This window comes from Chroicocephalus ridibundus, chromosome 2 (genome assembly GCF_963924245.1).
Source record: "Chroicocephalus ridibundus chromosome 2, bChrRid1.1, whole genome shotgun sequence".
Taxonomy (NCBI): domain Eukaryota; kingdom Metazoa; phylum Chordata; class Aves; order Charadriiformes; family Laridae; genus Chroicocephalus; species Chroicocephalus ridibundus.
Genome location: NC_086285.1, coordinates 77,841,921 through 77,861,855, shown reverse-complemented (window position 1 = coordinate 77,861,855; position 19,935 = coordinate 77,841,921). Strand labels below are relative to the sequence as shown.

Below are 19,935 nucleotides of genomic sequence, written 5' to 3'. Positions count from 1 at the left end.
TGTCCTTACTGTTGTGGTTTTGTACAACACTGCTCTCATAAGCCTTGGTTGTGTTATGCCGCCACTGCGTGTCACTATTAAGACGGAATAACAAAGAAAGATTTTTTTGGATATTTATAGAGTCCTGGTAGGGATGGACCTGGCACAATCCCCAAGGTGAGAGCCGCCCTATTTCTCTCAGGACAGCCATACCAACGCCACAGTGCCACGGGCACAGCAGGCAGAGAGGAGTGGGAGCAGCCAGGAGGGGAGGATTCCTAGTGGGAACGATCCTGAGCCACTGCCCGGTGCAGACCAGCCACCCAGGCTCCGGGATGGCGTGCGCTAATTCTGGCAAGATTGAGCAGGCAGTCGAGTTGAGGGCTGGCGACCTCACGCACGCAAGATGTCCAAGTGCACTTGTTCACAAGCTGACACGTGTTATTTTTAACCTAGCTTGACTAACCCGGGCCAAAGAAACCAACAGTGACAGCCCAGAACCACAATATGGCTTTTTTAAGGGAAAACCAGCTAGGCTGTACTGCCACAATCTGACAACAGCTAGGCTGAGACGCATCCTCTCAAGAATTGTTTTCATCTTTAAAGGGGAAGCAGCAGCCAGAATAATTGCAAAGTACAACTCGCTGCTCAGCAAAAGGGGACCATCTCCCGAGTTACCACCATGTTGCAGCGCGTAACCTATGTGCGTGCTACAACAAATTATAAAGTAATTATTTCTTATTTCAAAGCCAAATCTTCACAAAAGGTGAGTGGAAAAACAAAGGGAAAGGCTCACACATATTGTGAAGCACACATACTTCCTGACAGTGAAGCACCTCCCAAGTCCAGCGTTAGGAGCTCGTGTCGTCTTTGAAATGACAGGAGGAAGAAATACTTACACCCAGTAAAGCAGCATCAGCAGGAAAGGACAGATGATGACTGCCTGGAGGACCTGCCAGTCCCTGCAGAGGGCAGCCAGCCCTGGCATGAGGAACTGCCCCGCCATCTCGATGAAGCTCGCCACCATGGTGATCATGAACCGGTGCCCAGGAGGACAGAGCTCTATCCCTGAAACACAGAGCACACGCAGACGCATTAGCTCCCCATCAGCAAAGGCACCCAGAGAATATATCTTTCTGAAACTTTCAGAGAGTTGATGTCCTTCAAAACCTTTGGCCAAAGTTACGCATGATCATATAAATCTTATTTCCTCGTGTATTTAGGCTTCAAACACTCCAGCAGCAATAGAGAAGCTCACTAACAGCTGGCTGAGAGGCGAACATTGCAACTTCCATACACCTATCGCATCTCCTGCAGACCTGCTGTATCCTCACTGTGAGCTTAGTCTCCACCTAGAGAAGCATTTTAGCAAATTGTAAGATATTTGTTGTTTTTTTTTTTAAAGGAAATGTGTAGAGTGAAACACAACCCAAAGATTTTGGGTCAAGCCTTTTCACAGTTCTCAGAGACGTTGCATGCCTTTCCAATCAGCGTGCCGGAAGGCAGAAGAATACAGCTCTCAGTGGGATGAAGGCTCCCAGCTCGTACGGGATGCCACCTGCCCACAGCTTAATATGCCACAACTCAACCAGTTTCAAGCAGGATTTTGCTGACTGGGTTGTTTCTGGGTTTGCTTTTTGGTTTTGCACTAGCTAATCTTGACCAACTTTCGAACGAGCCAACCTTCCATCTGTCCTATCCCGTCCTCCATCTTTCCTTTTGCTGTGGGGCAATTTACTACCATCACTGGTATCATTGGTTGTCTCAGCTGCCCCGTGACAAGCGAGTTCAGTAGATAAAAACATTCCTTAAACCCTCAATTCTGGCTACCTTTATTCAGTCCTCAGAAATTATCAGGATCACAGCCTTTTTTTCTTTTTTTTTTTTTAAAAAAAGAAACCAAACCAACAAAAAACCATAAAAAAATCACAGAAGTAGAAGCAGAAAAAATGGACTGTCTTGTGGAAATATATTCAAACAATTTTTCCGCTGGTAAGACTGCAGTAGAAGCCTCTATTTCATATTTCCCATTTGCCCACATTCACTTCTACAGATTAATAATTAAGCACAATAAACCTGCCACAAATGCTGTGTACTACTTAGCGGCATGCTGATATAGAAATATAGGCTCATAAACATTCATGATATGTTGCGCTCAGCATTGCCGCTTTTCCTTGGGATGTTTCCTATGGTTGCTTTAAATTAGAATTTAACAGTTGTTAAAACTGTAAATTGGAAAGCTGTAAGATAATAGGAAGAGATGACAGCTGCTCCTTCACTCCCTCATCTGTAGCTTTTTCAGCATTTATCACTGTAACACAGATTTAAACTAGCTGACCAGGAACTGACTTGTAGATCAAATGTAGGATAAAATACCACACGTTTTTTTCCCCTGTCTTTTCAGCCAATGACAAAAACTATTAATGGATTTTTGCCAATACAGAAGGAAAATGGATCTGTTGCGAGGCAGCCCAAATTTTCATTAGCTTAACCACAAACACAACAGCTTTGGAAAAGAAAGGGGGGGAAAAAAACCCCTCAGAGACTCTCATTTGCTATAAACGGCTTTTACATTTTAATTACGAAAGCAAGATTAAAACACAGAGCTCCTTATGACATTAATATGGTTTCATTCTTACTAATGAAGTATCCCAAGACTAGGCGATTTTTTTTTTATTCTGTACAAAGAGGTCACTTCCGTTTTGTTTCTCTAATCTTCAAATATAAAGCAGCTCTGTTTGTTTTTCTAAACCTCAAAGTCACAGTTACTCACACTCCAATATTCCTTCATTAAGTACAAGGATGAGTTTTGTTGCTATAGAAACAGGAAGTCTGCATTAGATAGGTAAGGCTTTGGTATTTCAATTGCATTGCTTAAGTTAGTATCAGATAAAAAAAAAATTAACCAAGAGAACGACTTTTATATGAAGTCAGAAAGAGGTGTCCAAATAATAAAATTATATTTTATTAAGTCACTGGTGCATAGTACATAACTCCATATGCAGCAGTTATTCATTGTACGGAAAGGAATCAACTTCAGAGATCGTTTAGCACCTATTTTCTTCTTTCTGTTGTCGCATACATACGTACATGCAATTTTTGCCCTTTCCTCTAAAAAAACACTGGAAAAGACAAAAAAATAATCCTTGCTGCAGCTGCGTGAGCCTGACTTTCAAATGACATCAGCAGGCGCTCCGTGTATGTGAAATTATCACATCTCTGTTGAAACGTTCAATGTATTAGGACAGCCTACTGACTTTCTGGCATCAATTTTGTATGATAAAAGATTCAGCACCGCAGATTTTTTAGCGAGCATTTATTTAGTCAACCTCTTCCCACCTCTGCCAGCAAAGCCACCCCCCGCAGCACCTCTGCCCCAGCACCAGGAAAGGCACCCTGCTGATGCTCACACCCGTGTCGCGATGCACCCAGGCACGAGGCGCCTCTACGGCCGCAACAATTTCCCCCCAGTTTGCACGATAAATTACCAACTCACACGAAATCGCTACAAGGCAGAGAACAGCTTTATCTACCTGTGGCAAATCCAGCAAGAAAGCTCCAGCTCCCCACGCTCAGGGAAAAGGTTTCCACCTCAACTTCTTTGTGGAGCATGGAGGGTCAAGTAAACTCTTGTCATACACACGTATCATGGAAATTACCATCAGTACCAAAAACTCCCAGATACATCCATTTGCTCTGCTTGGAAAATTCTGTGCGGGCAAGGAGACAGGCATGGAAAGGATTTTGCTTCCTTGCCCAGCATTTCTACTCTAGGCAGGACAGTCAGAGCAGCAGATCCAACTCAGATGCCTAATTTCCTTAAGTTCCAGGCAAATGACTGCATGGGCAAGTTGAAACCTGCACACAAAGCAGTCCTGCAGTACTTGGTCAGTGAAATCACGTGTGCGCGCCCAGAACATGCGGGTCATATTTTCTCACCATCGGTAGACACCCAGTAGCAGTGGACACCACAAGCGCAGAAGCGGGATCGAGCCAAGCCCTGCTGCAGAACTGCTCTGCACATGCTGCAAGTACAACCCAGCCTGAAGGCAATGGCCTCACCACGTGCTGGGTGCAGACCTGGTCCCTGTAGGCATCACTGACACGAGACAGTGAAAACACGAGACCCATTGCACAGCATATGCCTCTGGCTGGGAAACACAGAAATAAAGTGTGGACAGAAATCCTTCTTTCGGACCCTATCCTGTATGTCCTTCCTCTACACAAGCGACCAAATCCACGTTCAGCAGCCTCATAGCCCACAAACTTGCCACAGGGAGAGTCGGTGTGAACTATGCCCCTTCTTACAAGGGATTCAAGCTTTTTTTGGGGGCTGCTTGATGCACTCAAAGTAACCCCACTACTAACATGCAGGATGAGCAAAAACACATTCTGGTGCAGAAGGAACAGTGCTGGGGCCAGATACCTTACTCCATGAGTCTGCATGCAGTGATTTGTACCAGAAGAATTAAAACTGGTGACGAACAAAGGCAGAGTAAAAGTCTGTGTGTGTGTACAGAGTGTATGCGTGTGCGAGAGAAGCGAGCAGGCCCCAGAAGGATGGATAGAACACGGATTAAAGGAATGGCACATGCCCATTGTGCCTATCGCAGCCTACCCGTGATTTCATTCAAGTAACAAAAGGAGGAGGAACAACCTGACCTACAGATAAGGTACCAAGAATACGAAGAACAGAACTGAAGTCATAAAATATCTAGACTATGAGAAAAAGGAAGAGAAGAGAAATTCATTAAGTTTGCCTGAGAATTATGGGGGATGAGAAAAAACAATGAAGCAAAAAATCGTAAATGTCATCAACTCCTAAAGGGTATGAAAAGCAACCCCAAACTGCTTTGGTGCCTGCCAAAAACAATGTCAGGGATGTGACGAGGATGCAGCAGCCACTGCCTCTTGTCCTCTGTGTCACACAAGTGACCCTAGCCAGACCACGTGGACGTTCGCCTTGGTACTTGCGAGTGCACGGGTGTGAGAACATGCATAAATGAAATCCATGAGAGAATGAGCATGGTTGTGCGAAATCTGCCTCCTTGGAGACTTCGGCGTAGGAAAAAACACCACAACTTTGTCCTTCTATATAGTATCTCACTGAGTTATTTAGAAATGCCATGGGAAATATTTTCAAATATTAACCAAGGGAATAAGAACCACAGCAGCTATATCGGCTGTTCCCAGTGACAAAGGCCAAGCTCAAGAAAAGGACTTTCAAATCAACGTTTTTGGCATGCTAAGAGGACAAATTTCAGAGCAGCTCCCCCACGACTTCATACATTGTCCTTTTTGCTTACCCCTAGCTTTGTAACAAGGGCCCTACTTGACCCCTAAGAAAGCCACATGCACCCCTAGGATGTGTTAAACTCTCCCAATGAGGAGGGCTCTGTCCCTGATGCTCCCCGCACTTCCTTCTGGAGACTGCCTCGGAGATGTCCTGGGCTGGCTTCCCTCACTGCTGCGCTCCCCCCGGAGCAGGGGCAGCCCCTTGGGTTTCAGAGGAGTTGAGTTTCACAAGAAATGCTGGCCTGAGAAAAAGTGCCTCAGATGCTGATGGACCTACACGGCTTTGAGCTTGGTCAGACTTTCTGACCATCTAGCTTTAACAAGCAGGTTGTCAGGGTACACTCTTGCACCTCAGGTGAATACAGAGTCCAACGGAGGTTTCAAACCTGCAGCATTTTCCAAACACGTCCCAAAAGCATGATAAGTAGTTTTGGGACCAGGAAAACTATGGGCTGAAGGGAACATTATCACATGTGAGTCCTCATTTGATCCACCATTGTATTCTATGTGACAACAGCGGCAAGGTTAGAGTAAGATTTTCTTGACAGACCAAAACAAATAAACAACTGAAAACGAGAAGCTCATTGTTATTTCATAGGAGCCAATCCACAGCACACCACCGGAGTCAGATCGGGTAAGATCTCCCAAGCAGGCTTTAGAATACTGAAATTACTTTTCTTTAAACAGGATTAATTTTCTCTCCTTCACTCCCCCCCCGCGGAGTCCTTTGGGACTCTCATTAGAAAGAGGGGAAAGCCTGAAAAAGCCTTCACAGGCAAAAGCAGGTGCATGCCACAGAGCACATGAAGCGCTGGGAGGCCCTTCAGCAAGCGCATCTGTAGTTTTGCCAAAAATAAGTTGCATATAAACATCAGGAAATTGATTCACGACAGTTACACAGTACTGAAACCAGTGCATGCCATTTGTCATCTCATCTGGAAACAGGTGTGCCAGAACGCAGGAGCAGAGCAGAAATACAGACATTTCTGGAGTCAGACCATAGATGGATGAGGTATGGAACATCTGGGACCTGCACACATCTTTGGAGTGTCTGCAGAGAGCCATTAGTCCTGAATATGGATTTTGTAAACCTAGAAATAGCTTGCAAAAGACGACAGGGCTCTAGGTTATTCCACACCAAAACCAGTTGTCCCTGACAGTTGTTAAAAAAAGGCTGGGATTTATGGAAAAGGACAGGAATCTATCACATATCTCTGCACGGCTGGCAAGATTTAGGAAGATCCCAACACCACTGACAGCTCAGATGGCATAGCAGGGGGGAGTTAGAGCACGCACTCTGAGCAGGACCGGGGGACATTCTTCCCACCAGGGCACCACACGAGCGACATGGGACACATGGATGGGCCAGGATGGCTCATGGCTCAGCCCTGCCTTCTGCACAACTGCAAGCACTCGGACTCGGGATGTGGGCAAGGAGGGAGCTAATGAAGAGCCTCTGCAACACCATGGGGGCTCAGCCCCACCATATGCAGAGCTGCTCCCTTGCGCAGGAGGTCACTGCCCCTGGGCATCAGCAGAGGAAGGCACGATAAAACCACAGGTCAGACAGCAGGTTACCCACAGCAAATGCAACTGACGCTGGTGCCAAGGGGCACATCGATTTAAGATTGGAAAAGGCAAGGAGCCTATGCTAACGGCTTCTCCTCTCACTGGCACCAGGATGGAAAAAACCCTGGGCTGATATCCCTGAGAACAATTTTTCAGGCAACCTCTTCTGAAAAGAAGATGGCAAACTGAGTTAAAATTATCCAAGTATGCCATGGCCTGACATCTGCAATGCTGCCCGCTCCCCTTTCCGGCCGGCTCCTTTCTCCCATCCTCTCCTGTATGTAAGAAGCAGTGGAGGAGACAGACATACAGACAGGAGACCAGAGAAGACTACAGTAACACTGGGTTAACATCGGCTCACGTTGCAACAAAGCATGGGCCTGCGTAGCCCACCTCCTCCAAACCCCACCGAGTGATCTGTCATCACCGTGAAGGGACTCAAGGGCCACATCCCGTCCTTTCTCACTCGGTCTTACGCCTGCGCACTAGTAACAAATAATTTGTTTCAGATTGCAGAAACCCTCTCGTTTGTCTTTGAAGACTGACATTTATTCTCATAGGATATTTGCACAAGGATGAATAGCAAATACTTTTATTTAAAGGTGGAAAAAAAAAGAAGTTGTAAGCCATTTGCAAATAATATATCAAGAGGAAAAATAGGTTAAATCACACTGCCTGAACAACTCTCCAGCATTCACTCACTGATCTCCAGTCCCAAAACACAAAGCAATTCTTGCACTACAGCCCAAGTGCTGGCTCCATCAGAAACCACACGCTAACTGCTTTTTGTGCCTCTGCAGTTTTCTCTCCCCACCCACTTTCAGTCTAAGAGCCACCAGGACTGTAATTATATAGGAGTATCCCTTGGAGAAAATGGCCAGGATGAAGCACCTGAAGTCCAGGCAACAGCATTCCCGCTGAAAAAAATCCCTGAGGAGGCAGTCTGATTCAAGATTCACATTCACAGTTTCACATTATATTAAAAATAAATTTAAAAATTAAGATTTTGGACAGTTTCCCCCATATTACTATACACCCAACACTCTTAATTTCCTCCCTCCAAGGACCCCTCAAGGTGTTCCTCTATCCCAAAAGGGAGGAAAACAGTCAGACTCAAATGAACAAGACCCACGCTATCAATTGAGCAGAAGAAAGCTCAGGCAACAGTTTTAGGTGTAAAATGAGAGACGCCAGAAATTCCCAGTGCTGGTAGCGTTCCGGAGTAGCGGGGCCAGGTTTGCCTCTCAGCCCCAGCAGCTGCCCAGCTGAGTCAAGAGCGAAGCGCAGGCTGCAGCCCTAAGACAGGATTTTGCATTTGGACTCTGCTTTTCAACAAAGCACAAAAGAAAAGAAAAAAAAAATTAAAATCCCAGAGCATTTCATTTTCCAGGCTGTTCAGCGCTTCTAGCATGTCCCACCACCTCCGTGCTCCCCGAGCTGAGCCTTTTGGCACGAAGTGCTCCGTCACGGCGATCTTGAAGACTGCTGGGAGGCGACCCTGTCCCCGCTGCTGCCGTATTTCCTAATTCCCACCGAGCTCTCTCAAACCTCAGGGACCTCTTCTTTCTCCAGCACTCTCCGGGGGATTTGTCCTCTGCTGTAAACAGATCAGCTCGCTGGATATTCCTAGAATAACACAGCCCTCGGGCTGGCTTGTGGCTAGCTACCAGATACAATTGCAGCAGAAACTATTAATAACTCGCAGACAAGCCTTTAAGTTTGCAGCTGGCTGCTGGCAGGAGAAATAAATAAAATCCAGCATATCTGCTTATATACCCAAATTTCCAGGTGGTTGCTAGACACAAACTTCTAGGAACTGCAAGCCCTACCCATGGGCTACAGACACATCTCATCCCAATTAGCGCTGTCTGAAAAGGGCCAGGTGAAGCCTGCACTCGCTCCTGGCTAAGTTTAGGCACAGAGCACTTTTTCTTGATCGTCTTAGCTGTCACCAGAAGTAAGGGAGGAAGCACCACGTGTAAATAGACTTGATTAGAGAAGAGCAAATGAAGCAGCACGTGGAAGGAAAGGTTATCACGCGCACGGCGGTGCACAGACAACTACCAATTGATGTAAACACAGGACAGAGACAGAGTGGAAGGAAAGGAAAAATCTAATTTCCTCTCTGGAGAAATCCAATCCACTGCCAAGCAAAGTGAGCAGTAATAGACTGAACCTCCAATGGTCAAGGAAGAAAAATGGGATTATTTTCCCCCAACAGCACAGCAGGACAAAAGTTACTCTAAAATACATCTATGAAGTGACACAGGTGCTCCTTCAAAGGTACTTTTCTGCACATCATAGGTTTGGCGAGGAGTTCTATTAAACACACACTAACCCATCATTTATATCTAATTAACACTTCTAATGTGTGTCAAATCGGTCATCCGTGCATTGATATAACCCGAGCGGATGGAGCCATCGGGCTGGCTCCAGGGCTGGCAGCCAGGGTGACACCTCACCAGATGTGCACTGCCACTTTTCATTTCTGACCAGGATAGATATCCCATACGTACTGGATGGGGCTATCAGATAGGTAGATATGTAACCAGAATAGATATCTTTCTGTCCTGGTTTCAGCTAGGATAGAGTTTACTTTTTCCCCAGTAGCTGCTGTGTTTTAGATTTAGTATGAGAATAATGTCGATAACATATATTGTTTCAGTTGCTAAGTAAAGCTTATATTAAAGTCAAAGACATTTCCAGCTTTCTACAGAAGCTGAGAGGGAGCATGGATAGGACAAACTGGCCAAAGGAATATTCCATACCATAGATGTCATGCCCAGTATATAAAATGGGGGTTGGTCGGGGGGCAGGAATACACAGTTGCTGCTCAGGATGGGCTGGGCAACTGATCGCTGCGTGGTGAACAATCGTATTGCATCACTCATTTTGTATAATCTTTTACCATTATTATTATTTTCTCTTCTGTTACTGTTCTATTAAATTGTCTTTATCTCAACCCGTGAGGTTTTTTTTTTTTACCTTTTTCTCCCTCTTCCCTACCCTACCTGGGGGTGTGGAAGGGGAGGGAGGGAACACCTCGTAGTCCTAGTTTCCGGTTGGGGTTAAACCATGACACTTACTTACCAAAACTAGATCAGATGTTCATTTTGTATACAAGTACTAGGATAGCACTAAAACTGATGCTAGGCAAAATACCCTTTAGATACACTACTTAGCCTCTGCTGCTGTGAGCACTACAACGTGCATAGAGAGGACAGCATGAAAAAAGTAAACCACGGCTACGCCTCTACTCCAAAATCCAACCAAAACACAAGATACAACCTTCCCTCAGTTTACTTTCCATGCACCTGACTCTCTCCTGTAAGGCAGAAACAAGTAACACGCCAACCCAGTGTCAGGCCTGGTATTGCTCAACTGTGTCGGGATACTTCAGGAGGAGCCCTCCCCGCAGCCGCAGGCAGCCCGGAGCTACCCACAGGCAGAGGGTTTTGGACCACAGACACGGAGCCAGCTCAGGTTGGATGCACGTGCAGCAGAGCCCCTTCCCGGGGCCAGGTTTGCTGGCAGTAGGGAGCTGGGCAGGGCAAGGGCGAGCTCGGCTCCTCCAGGCACGGGATACCCCGAGCAGAGACTTCCTGACCACTGTGTGGGATGCAGTGATGCCCAAGATCATGCTTTGGATCCAAACTGGCTCCCAGGGAGCATCTATCAGCAGCAGAGATGGGAGCAGGCATGCTTCCTCTGTTCATCTCGTAGTATCGGTATTTGCTGAGCTTTACATTGCACAAGACAAACAACATTTTACAAAACAGACGGCTGACAGCATAAGAAACCTTTAACATACCACGCTGCCTGCCGCTCACAAAGTAATAAAAACAAGGAATTGTTAAATCACAGTTGCGGTACTGCGGTTGCCATCTATCCTACTTCCAGGGGAAAGCAGCAGCTCCCAGCCAACACTGATTTTTGTTGACAGTTCGTGTGTGTGAATAATGGCATTATGAAACAAAACCAGGACGCCGCCCCCGGAAACCTAAACAGCAGCGACAATGAGCATAAGCAACTAGTAGATACAGAACACACTAACTCCAGAATAAAGATGACTTAATTTAAATGTGATTAAAAGTGTTAAAAAGCTTTGCCATGACATACATCCTCATATACGTTAACTGCCATCTATAAAAAAAATATTTCTTTTCCACCTCTGGTCTATAACTTCCTACCCCCCCTATTAACATACTGTCCAAACCCATGTCCATATTTGTTTATTTTTGAAAATAACTAAGATTGCATAGAAATCTATCGGATTCTTCCTTGGTCCAAAAGGTGGCTTGCTCTAAAGGAAATACACAGCCGATCACAGGGATATTTTGCACATCGAACACCTCAGCTGTTCAGAACAGCTGGCCTCTTTCCTCTTGGCAGGACCTAAATCACAACTGGCATCTTTTTTGACAGGAATGAATGAGAGCAGCTGAAACAAAAACTGGTGTGAGAGGTATCAGAGGAGCCCATTTTCTTTGATGCTTCAGATGAAAGGTTTCTGCATCTGTATTTGTAAGTGAATTTTCAACAATATTGCAGCCACTTAGAATAAGAACAGAAAAAATTCAATAGCCTCAAATCTGTTATAGTCTCTTAATTAACCAAGCGGCAAATAATATTCCAACAGCAGCTATTTCTAAATCTCAATTTGCAACCTCCAGACGGATGACAGTCCTCAAAAAGGCAAGAACAAAGAAGTAACAGCCTAACATCTTGTTTCAGGTTTATTAAACGTTTCCCAGCTCGCTGAGGCAGCAGGGCAGTGAGAGGCAGCCCTTCTCTCCCCGAGCACTGATCCCACATGAGACACTCCTGCAGGCGAGAGCTTTTCGCCATTACTGTCATGCTGCTGGATGAGTGAATAAACTGAGCCCAGATTTGAGCATATTCCCAGCAGAACTGCATATTACTAATGAGAATTTGACACGGGAGCCTCGAGCTGTTCGCAGCCTCGCTTACCAAGCAGAAAAGACAAGCTCAGAGGAAACCTTTAAGCAGAGGACCAAGAATTGTACTCGGTGCTCCCTAGCTCTTAATAAAGCACTGCCTGCCCTGCATGCCCTCCCTCCGACCGAAGGAGATGGCTTGTCGGAAGCATGGCACACCAGAGGCACAGCCCCAGGAACACACCTTGCTCCTTTAGCCTGTGTCAACTTAACAATAAGCCCTCCAAGTGCTTACATCCACAGAGTCTAAGCAAACATTTGGGTGGGTGGTTGTTAAACTCTCAAATACAGTTGTAAACCCATACATGCATGAATGTATGAACACACACATATATATGGAGATGTGTGTGTATATACATGCATACTTAATTATGAAGGCAAAAGCCCCCAGTTCCTTTTCCTTCCCTGACCCCCCTCTGACGTCAAAAGCAATCAGTGGAAATTTGAGTGATGGCCTGAAGAACCCCGTGCCACTTCAGAGGACCTGAACTGCTCAGGTGGCACCACCGGCATTGGGGAGAGCCCTCAATATCACAGCACCAGCTGAAAGTCTGCACCAAGGGCCAGCAGAAATGCGGGCGATTTAATCAAAAGCAATTAGTGACCATCTTTGTGAAAGGCTGTCACACATTTGGTCTCCAGGGCATCCTTGTTTTTAAAGATTTATGCCAGGGAGTCTGGATAGATGTTTCATGAACGCTGCGAAAGGGGAACTGGGGAGATTCAGAGCCAATAAGCTACTACATTTTGGGTGCTTTTAGCAAAGCGTGCATTTGCTGGTGAAAGAAGTTCCGCTCAAATTAAGGGGTGACTTTCACATTAGTAGTCCTCTGTCTCCAGAATTCAGCGTCAAGCCTGACACAGGTCTGGGGAAGGCAAAGGCAGGCAGACAGAATGGGAACAACCACCGATGAGTGAGGACCGCACTGAACAGTGCACGCAACCATTGCACCAGAATCAGCACAAGTGGGATGCCTGGTCGGATCTCCTCTAATTTTAAACCTACGATACAAAAAGAGAGATGAGGCTGTGGTAGAGATGAACTGATGAGGAAACTCCACCTGATACAAAAGCAGCCAATGCAGTTAGAAGTACAGGTATTGTTTCTTCTCTTCCATTTCCCAATAAGCTTTTATTTTTCAAGTAACATTCCCATAAGGGACACCTTCCACTACTCTGCGCGTGAGGAGTGCTCTGTACAGTGAGCTCTGCTCATGGCTGGTTTGTGGGCAGTCCTGCAGCAAACAGCATAATTCAATGAGTTCGTCGAGAGTGCAGAAAACTCGTTGGGGAAAGAGCATTCACTTTCCAGCCGTCTTCAAGCACACCTCTATTTCAAGCCAAGGTTAACTCAGGAGAGGCAGCACCTGTAGTTGCATGCACAGGGGTGAGTGCAGTGGAACCGCTGTCACATACATAACTAAAATGATCTCATAATTGCCAAAGCTTAAACATTCCTTACATTTCTTCCTTGCTAATTTTGCAAATACCACCTATGAGAAGTTTTTCCCCTGAAGTACCAGAATTACTTGAATTGGCAAAACCTGACTTGAGGGGGAAAAACAATAAAAGAGCAACTGGCATTATAATGCCTCCAGCACCCTGTATTTCCATGTAAATGGCTGTGCTAAGGATGTCCTGTGCGATACCAAACCAGACCACCCAAAAATATCCACTGGGATTTGAAGTTTTCCCTGGATCATCCCTGAAAAATGGGCGAGTTTGTTCAAGGGTATCTCACAGCCGAGAAGAATACATAGCTTTACAAGAGTAAAATACTAATATATCCTAATAAAGCTGTGGTAAGAGCTAACTATTTCTGCTGACTGGATGGAAAACCTCCTATTGCTTTGCAATAACTTTGAAAAAGAGAAAGCTCACATTTCTTAATATCCTCCTTCCAAGGAAGCTGGCAAATATGCTGGGAATACACCAATCTCCCAGAGCAGAAACCATCCTCCCGTGGAGGATACTCGCTTTTCTCCAGTGAAAGACCTCTTTCAAGAAAACTCCTGCCACTTACAGAAGAGTTCAAAGATGGCAACAGTCGCTGATTTGTTCCAAATAAAACCAGAACGAATCACTGAGCTAATTAATAACACAGCATTAAAAGGAAACCGAGCTCCTTGGAAAGAATCCAGCTGCAGTTCACAGAAGGGAATTTCACTTGTTCTGATTACTTTCGTAAACTTTGTACGTATCACAACTACACCTAAAATCATGAAGATGTATACATGCCCCTGGGAGATGAATGACTGTTAACATTTTCTTTCCAATTCCATAGTATTTTTCTGTGTGATTCCCCGTGTTTCAAATGGCAGTTCCTGTTGAGTGATGCTTCACTGTAACTGTGATTGTGCAAAGTCCAAGACAAGACCTGTGGGTAGAGGCAATACTGCCTGGGAGACCAACTGGCAGAGCCTGGTGTAGACCTCACCTTGCCTAGGTATTGGCCAAAGCCACGCTCCTAAGGTCAGAGGATTTTTGGGAGGCTGTCTCTCCAGTAAGTTCTGCTACTTACTTTGAAGACAAATGCGCACAGCAAACAGTTTCTCCATTAGGATAACCATATTTTTGTTTCTGCAGCAATAGATAAATTGTGTGTAGTACATAAATGACAACATGACTTTCACGTGCTGCTTCCTATGCACGCAATGCCAGAGGAGCAAGGCATGTGGGGTTAGATTTCCCCTGCTCAGGGAGCAGCTTCAGGTATGTCAGAAAAACCTCCCCTATTTTCCTCCCTTATGTAGCAACAGAGAAGCGTGTAGGGGGTGGGCAAAGGGAAGAAGTGTGGCAGAAAGGAGATCGTGGCCATAGAGGGGGGAAGCCAAACTATAGACCGGTTGTCCCCAGCTCATCATATCAGATTTCCTTCCCACGCTGAGTTATGAACACATCACTCCGTTGCTCGACACAACAGAAATAATTCAGTTATGGTTTCCAAATTTTCCTTTGGGTCTTCTTGCAGAACTGGTAAGGAGATACGAAAGGTCTGAACCGGAAAGGTACAAGAGCTGAGCTCAGTTTTCAGCTCAAACACTGATTTGCTTCATAACCGTATTCAGCCTCTTAAAGGAATGTGGTAAGCTAGACAACGATTTCCATCCATAAGAAAAATGTTGGATGATGGGAGAAAAAAGGCTCTGTCGTTGAACCTGCTGTGCCTGGTCCTCAGCATTCCCACACAGGGCTCGGACACCAGCAGCTCCCCAGGGTGGTCCCCCCTACCTGCTGGCACACGGCAAACCTGAGCACACCACAGGTACACGTCCCCGCCGGCATCAGCACCACAGAAACGTCTTAGGGACTGGACTGGTTCACATGGGAACTAAGCATAACTAAATCTGTAAGACCTGGTCTCACTGAAAAAAAAAAAAAGGATAGACATAATCTGAAAAAAAAAAAAAAAAAAAAATTAATGTCCGCTTACATTTATATATGTTTACAGAAGCAGAGAAAACACAAACTGCTCCTCTGTCTTGCTGAGTGATGTTTCTAATCAAAATTTGAAGAAAAAAAAATTAAAGACATTTAGAAGTGCTGTAAAACCTTCACCTATAAAAGACATGCAGAGAGTGCTCTGCCAAAGAACAGTCATGGTTATTATACTGAACTCTGATGTTTGCTCAATGAAGGATAAAACTCAGAGGGCTACATAATTGGGATGCATCTGGAACTCTGAGCCAAGGGCAAAAATAAATAAGTAAATGAGGAGGAGTAACACGAGAGGGTGATAAAAATAAATAAAAAGCAAAACTGTTCAGAACTACAGGTCCTAAAAATAAAATAAAAAAAAGTTATCAGTTACAAACCAAAAAGCTTCCATCATGTATCTAAGAGGAATAGGTATATTATGCCATTTAAGAACTAGAGTAAGAAAAAAAGCCTTATTATTTTTCTTTTTAGTTTTCAGTACTCAAAGTACTGTCTTGGAGGGAAAACATTTTTGTCTGCTTCAGGTTTGACTGAGGGATTGGAGGAACTTCTGAACGATGAGATTTGAGAATTGCAGATTTGAGCAAAAGAAATGATGCCCGCAGGTCCCACCTGGAGAGCCTGCCCCAGGGGTGACCACTGCTCCGCTGTGGTCCCCACCTGGGGGCGACCAGACCCCTGGAGAAAGCCCCTGCATGAGGCTGTCGGGAACCAGACAGCAAGCAAATCTCTCTACACATCCCTGCCCGTTTGCATGGGTGCTTCCAGAGACAGGGAAAGTTTAATCACAGTTTTCTCATCTAAAAAAAGGGTAGAGCTGGAAATCCTGGAAAACTCACAATTCAGGCTGGAGCCACCAGGCACTGGGGCTGCTCTGGGTGGCTCCAGAGTGATGGGAGACACACTCACCATGGGCGCAGAACACACACAGGACACCATCCTTGCCTTGGGGCAAGTTTATGCCCAGGTTTCTAAGAACACAAGCTTGTGTTATTGTCATTGTTTCCTTATTTTAACACATCTTCCTTTATAAAAGATGGAGATCCCACAAAATCACTCTATAAAGAGCAATTCAGTTAAGACTTTTCTTCAGCCACTTCCTCACATTTATAATTCAGCCAGGTGTTTCACATGGAAGGAGGAATGCCATTTCTACCAAGAGTAAGAATAGAACTGAATAAAAAAAATCCCTGTTCTAAATAAACCGGCTTCCTTTCCAGCTCTTGCCCAAAGGAGAGGAAACACCTGGCAAACACACAAGTACTGGGTGATGCAACGCCCTGACCCCCTCGCAGGTGAGCGAGGTGTTGGGTGTCTGCTGCTCAGCGCCCAGTCTCGAAGGGAACGTGCTTGCAAAGTTATTTGGTGCTGTGTTATCCCGCAATGCCGCAATAACTCTAAACACCAGAAAACCCCCAGCCCCTACAATTACCAGAGGAAAAGACTCTGTTCAGGGTGAGCCAGGGCCACAGCTAGTATGTGCTGTGTTCCTCTGTCGCACACAGAATCACCATCACAACTACTCCTCTCCGTGTCCATGTAGCAGCACAACACACCTTTAATTCTTTTTTTAGCGTGTAAAAACTCACAATGCAATTTTTATCTTTTATACGTCATTATGATTTCTTATGTTGCTTGGGATGCCTGTGTCTGTTTACAGACGTGCCTGAATCGGTCAGAATTTGCCTGTGAAAGAAGCACGGGACTCTACAGTCCTCATTTTAGTGCAGAAAAAGATGCCTATCAGTCAGGGTATGCAGGTAATATCTGTGAGTGAAGAACCAGCGCCACAGGATTCTCTAGTCTTGAAATTTCTCTTGGTTTAATTTGAGTTGATGTTAAGTGCCCTGCTACCAGCAGCTTTTTTTTTTTCTTCAGTAATTTGCATAAATAATCTTAGGAAACAGATCTTCTAGATTATAAATTATAAATTCAGCTAAATGACAAATGCAAAGGAATGACTGAAAAAAAAGTGGTCTTCCCTTGCGGTGGTTGAGGGTCTGTTTGCGTGCAGGTCCTTGGAAACAGCTCTGAGAGGCAGGGAGTTTTTCACAGAATCATAGAACGTGTTGGGTTGGAAGGGACCTTTAAAGGTCATCTAGTCCAACCCCCCTGCAAGGAGCAGGGGGCTCCTGCGGCGAGCAGGGCTGACTGCTTCACCATGGTACTTGTTCAGCTCTCGCAGGGTCGCTCCCACCACCCGGCCACCACGTCCTGCAGGGTCCACCACCCATGCCGAAGGGCAAGGTCTGCTGAGCCTGGACTATGCGCAGCCCGCAGTGGTCCAGCTCATCGTCGTCTCCCTGGAAATCACAGCTGCAGGTGCAGCCCAAGCCACGCAGCAATCGCCCAACTTTGTACGTGGTCGCAGCAGGGCAGTATGGGAGCGTGCAAACACCACCAAGTCTCAGAGCAGTAAGAGGTGAAGGGTCCTGTGGTTTTGCCTGCTCAGCCTCCTGCATCCACAGGACGCACGGAACAAGTGCACTGGTGGTGCGTAGAAATAGAAAATGACCTTTTTGTGAAGAAAAAAAAATTGCAAAGCAGCTATCTGGCTTTTGCCTGCTGTTTCACTCTCCAGCAAGAGACTAGGAGCTCCCAATGCATGGAGATATCCTCCATCATATACTAAACCACACTCCCGTGCCTCAGCCCCCCTTAGTTGCATTTTCCAGCATTCACTGCCTGAGGGTAAATTGCCAGTAAATACAGAGGACAGTATTCCAACAAATACCCTGCAAGAGTTTTACTACCAGTAATGGGTTTCCCTCACCCCAAAATCCAAACGCGCACCTGCACCTTTGCCTACATGGAGTTAAAGCCCAGGTATAACCTGCACCATGAGGTGGTTTTTCTTTTAACCTGTCCAGAAGCTGTTGCTCAGATCGCTTTGCATCTGACGCTCTATAAATAACACATCCACAACACAGCCAGGTACTCACATGCATCTGATTAAAATAAACTCATTTAAGAGGGAAGCCACCTTCGAAATGGAAACAAGTGGATACAGGAAGGCTGAAGGATTTAAAAGTCTGAGAACTGCTGAGATAGTTACTGCCAGGCTGCCAACACCATTGCTGAGCTGGCATCACCTGCAATGTTTCTAAACGTTTCTACATAATCACATAAACAAAAATCAAAGCAAAAGGAAATTATGGTGTGTTGTTTTTTATTTTTTGGGGTTTTTTGGAGGGGGGGGCGGGGGCAGGAATTGAGGGAGGGAAATAAAATACAATAAATAAAATCAAACAAACACCCAGGTTCAAGCCTGGCCACATTAATATACTCACTTATGACTGACAGAAAGTGATACGCAAGCTCTTAAAAGGACAAGACAAACACAGGTAGCACAGAGATGGAACAAGGGAAACCACCAGCCCCCGCCGCCCCCAGCCCCGGGCAGGCAGCACGGTCCATCAGCAGCAGGCTGGCGAGGAGGCGGCTGAGCCTTGTAACTCATGGCCTTCTGCCCTTTCAGGGAACTCAATGTATAGCCAATTTCTGAACTACAGGTGTGAGAAATTGGAAACACCGATACAGACGGTGTCTCTGGGTTTTAGGCAGCACAGCTTGGTTTTGATATTGACCCGGCTGACTGGCAAAGAATCACCAGCAGACAGCAAAGAAGGTTAAGTTCTGAAGTGTGGTAGTGACTTCATTCCCAAATCCTTCTTCAAAACAGGAAAACTCCCCATGCAGTTCACTGCAAAAAATATTCAAGTTCTGTGCAAAGAAGGAAAAGCGTAGGAGCGCGAGGCTTACACTGATTTATTACTGGCTCATCAGTAGCTAACATATAAAATCAACTATAAAAGGAACAGCTATAAAATATTTTCCATTTTAACAGTCATTGCACACTGTTCCTTCCTAGAAGATACAAAGATCCAAACCTGATTTTTCAATTTGAACAAATGCCTGCACAAGCATAATAAAAAGGAAAAAAATTTTAAGGAGGAAATAAAAGAGATGCCCACACCTACTTTTTGGTATCCTCTCCCTTGCCTAAACACAAATAACATCACAGGGGTCCCTGCATGCAAGTACACATCTTGAATACGCAAGCTCTAAGCTTCACTGTTTGGGAAACGAAATTAAAGTTCTTAGGAGATGCATGTAAAATAAATAACAATGTTTGGAATAGATGCTAATAAGGGCATCTTCGTTTCTAAATATTGTATATCTACATTGACCTATTTATATCACATTTAGAGCTCTAGACCTAGCCGTTAATTTTCATACATCACACCAGATTCAATTGCCTATTAAAAGGATCTTCCCTTTTTCTCAGTAGTCAATTATTCATTAACCTCTTAGAAACATTCATAGAAGGCACAAATTATTTCAGGAAAGAATAGGAAATTGTCATTATAAAGCCATCTGAATTTAATATTTCTTTATGACAGAAACAGAACAGTAGGTAATGGGACACTTAACTGGCCAACATCAGAACAAGCTTCAGAAGAATCGCTTTGGACGTTACTTTTGATATTGAAAGAGCCATATGATCACAGCATCTGCAAATCAACATTTTCAGCTAACGAACATATTTCCAACAGAAAGAGCGCCTTACATTAAAAACGTTCCTGCTGATAACGTGAAACAAGTTATCCTACATCCGATGCTTCAGTTATGCTTCCACTTAGTGACTGACCACACGATTTCCACTTCAACAAAACGTGCTGAATGTTAAAGGAGC

The 19,935-nt window shown here is 45.1% G+C and overlaps 1 protein-coding gene across 3 annotated transcripts in view; it reads right to left on the bottom strand.

Moving 5' to 3' along the window:
• Nucleotides 1–19,935, bottom strand: part of SLC22A23 (solute carrier family 22 member 23) — a 116,637-nt gene that overhangs the window by 34,640 nt on the left and 62,062 nt on the right. For all 3 annotated transcript variants that reach the window (XR_010069949.1, XM_063325990.1, XM_063325991.1), the window contains exon 4: nucleotides 879–1,047. Coding sequence is in view for 2 of the 3 variants with exons in the window: in XM_063325990.1 (XP_063182060.1) it covers nucleotides 879–1,047 (169 nt within the window). In the remaining variant the exon portion in view is untranslated. The remainder of the gene's footprint in view (nucleotides 1–878; nucleotides 1,048–19,935) is intronic.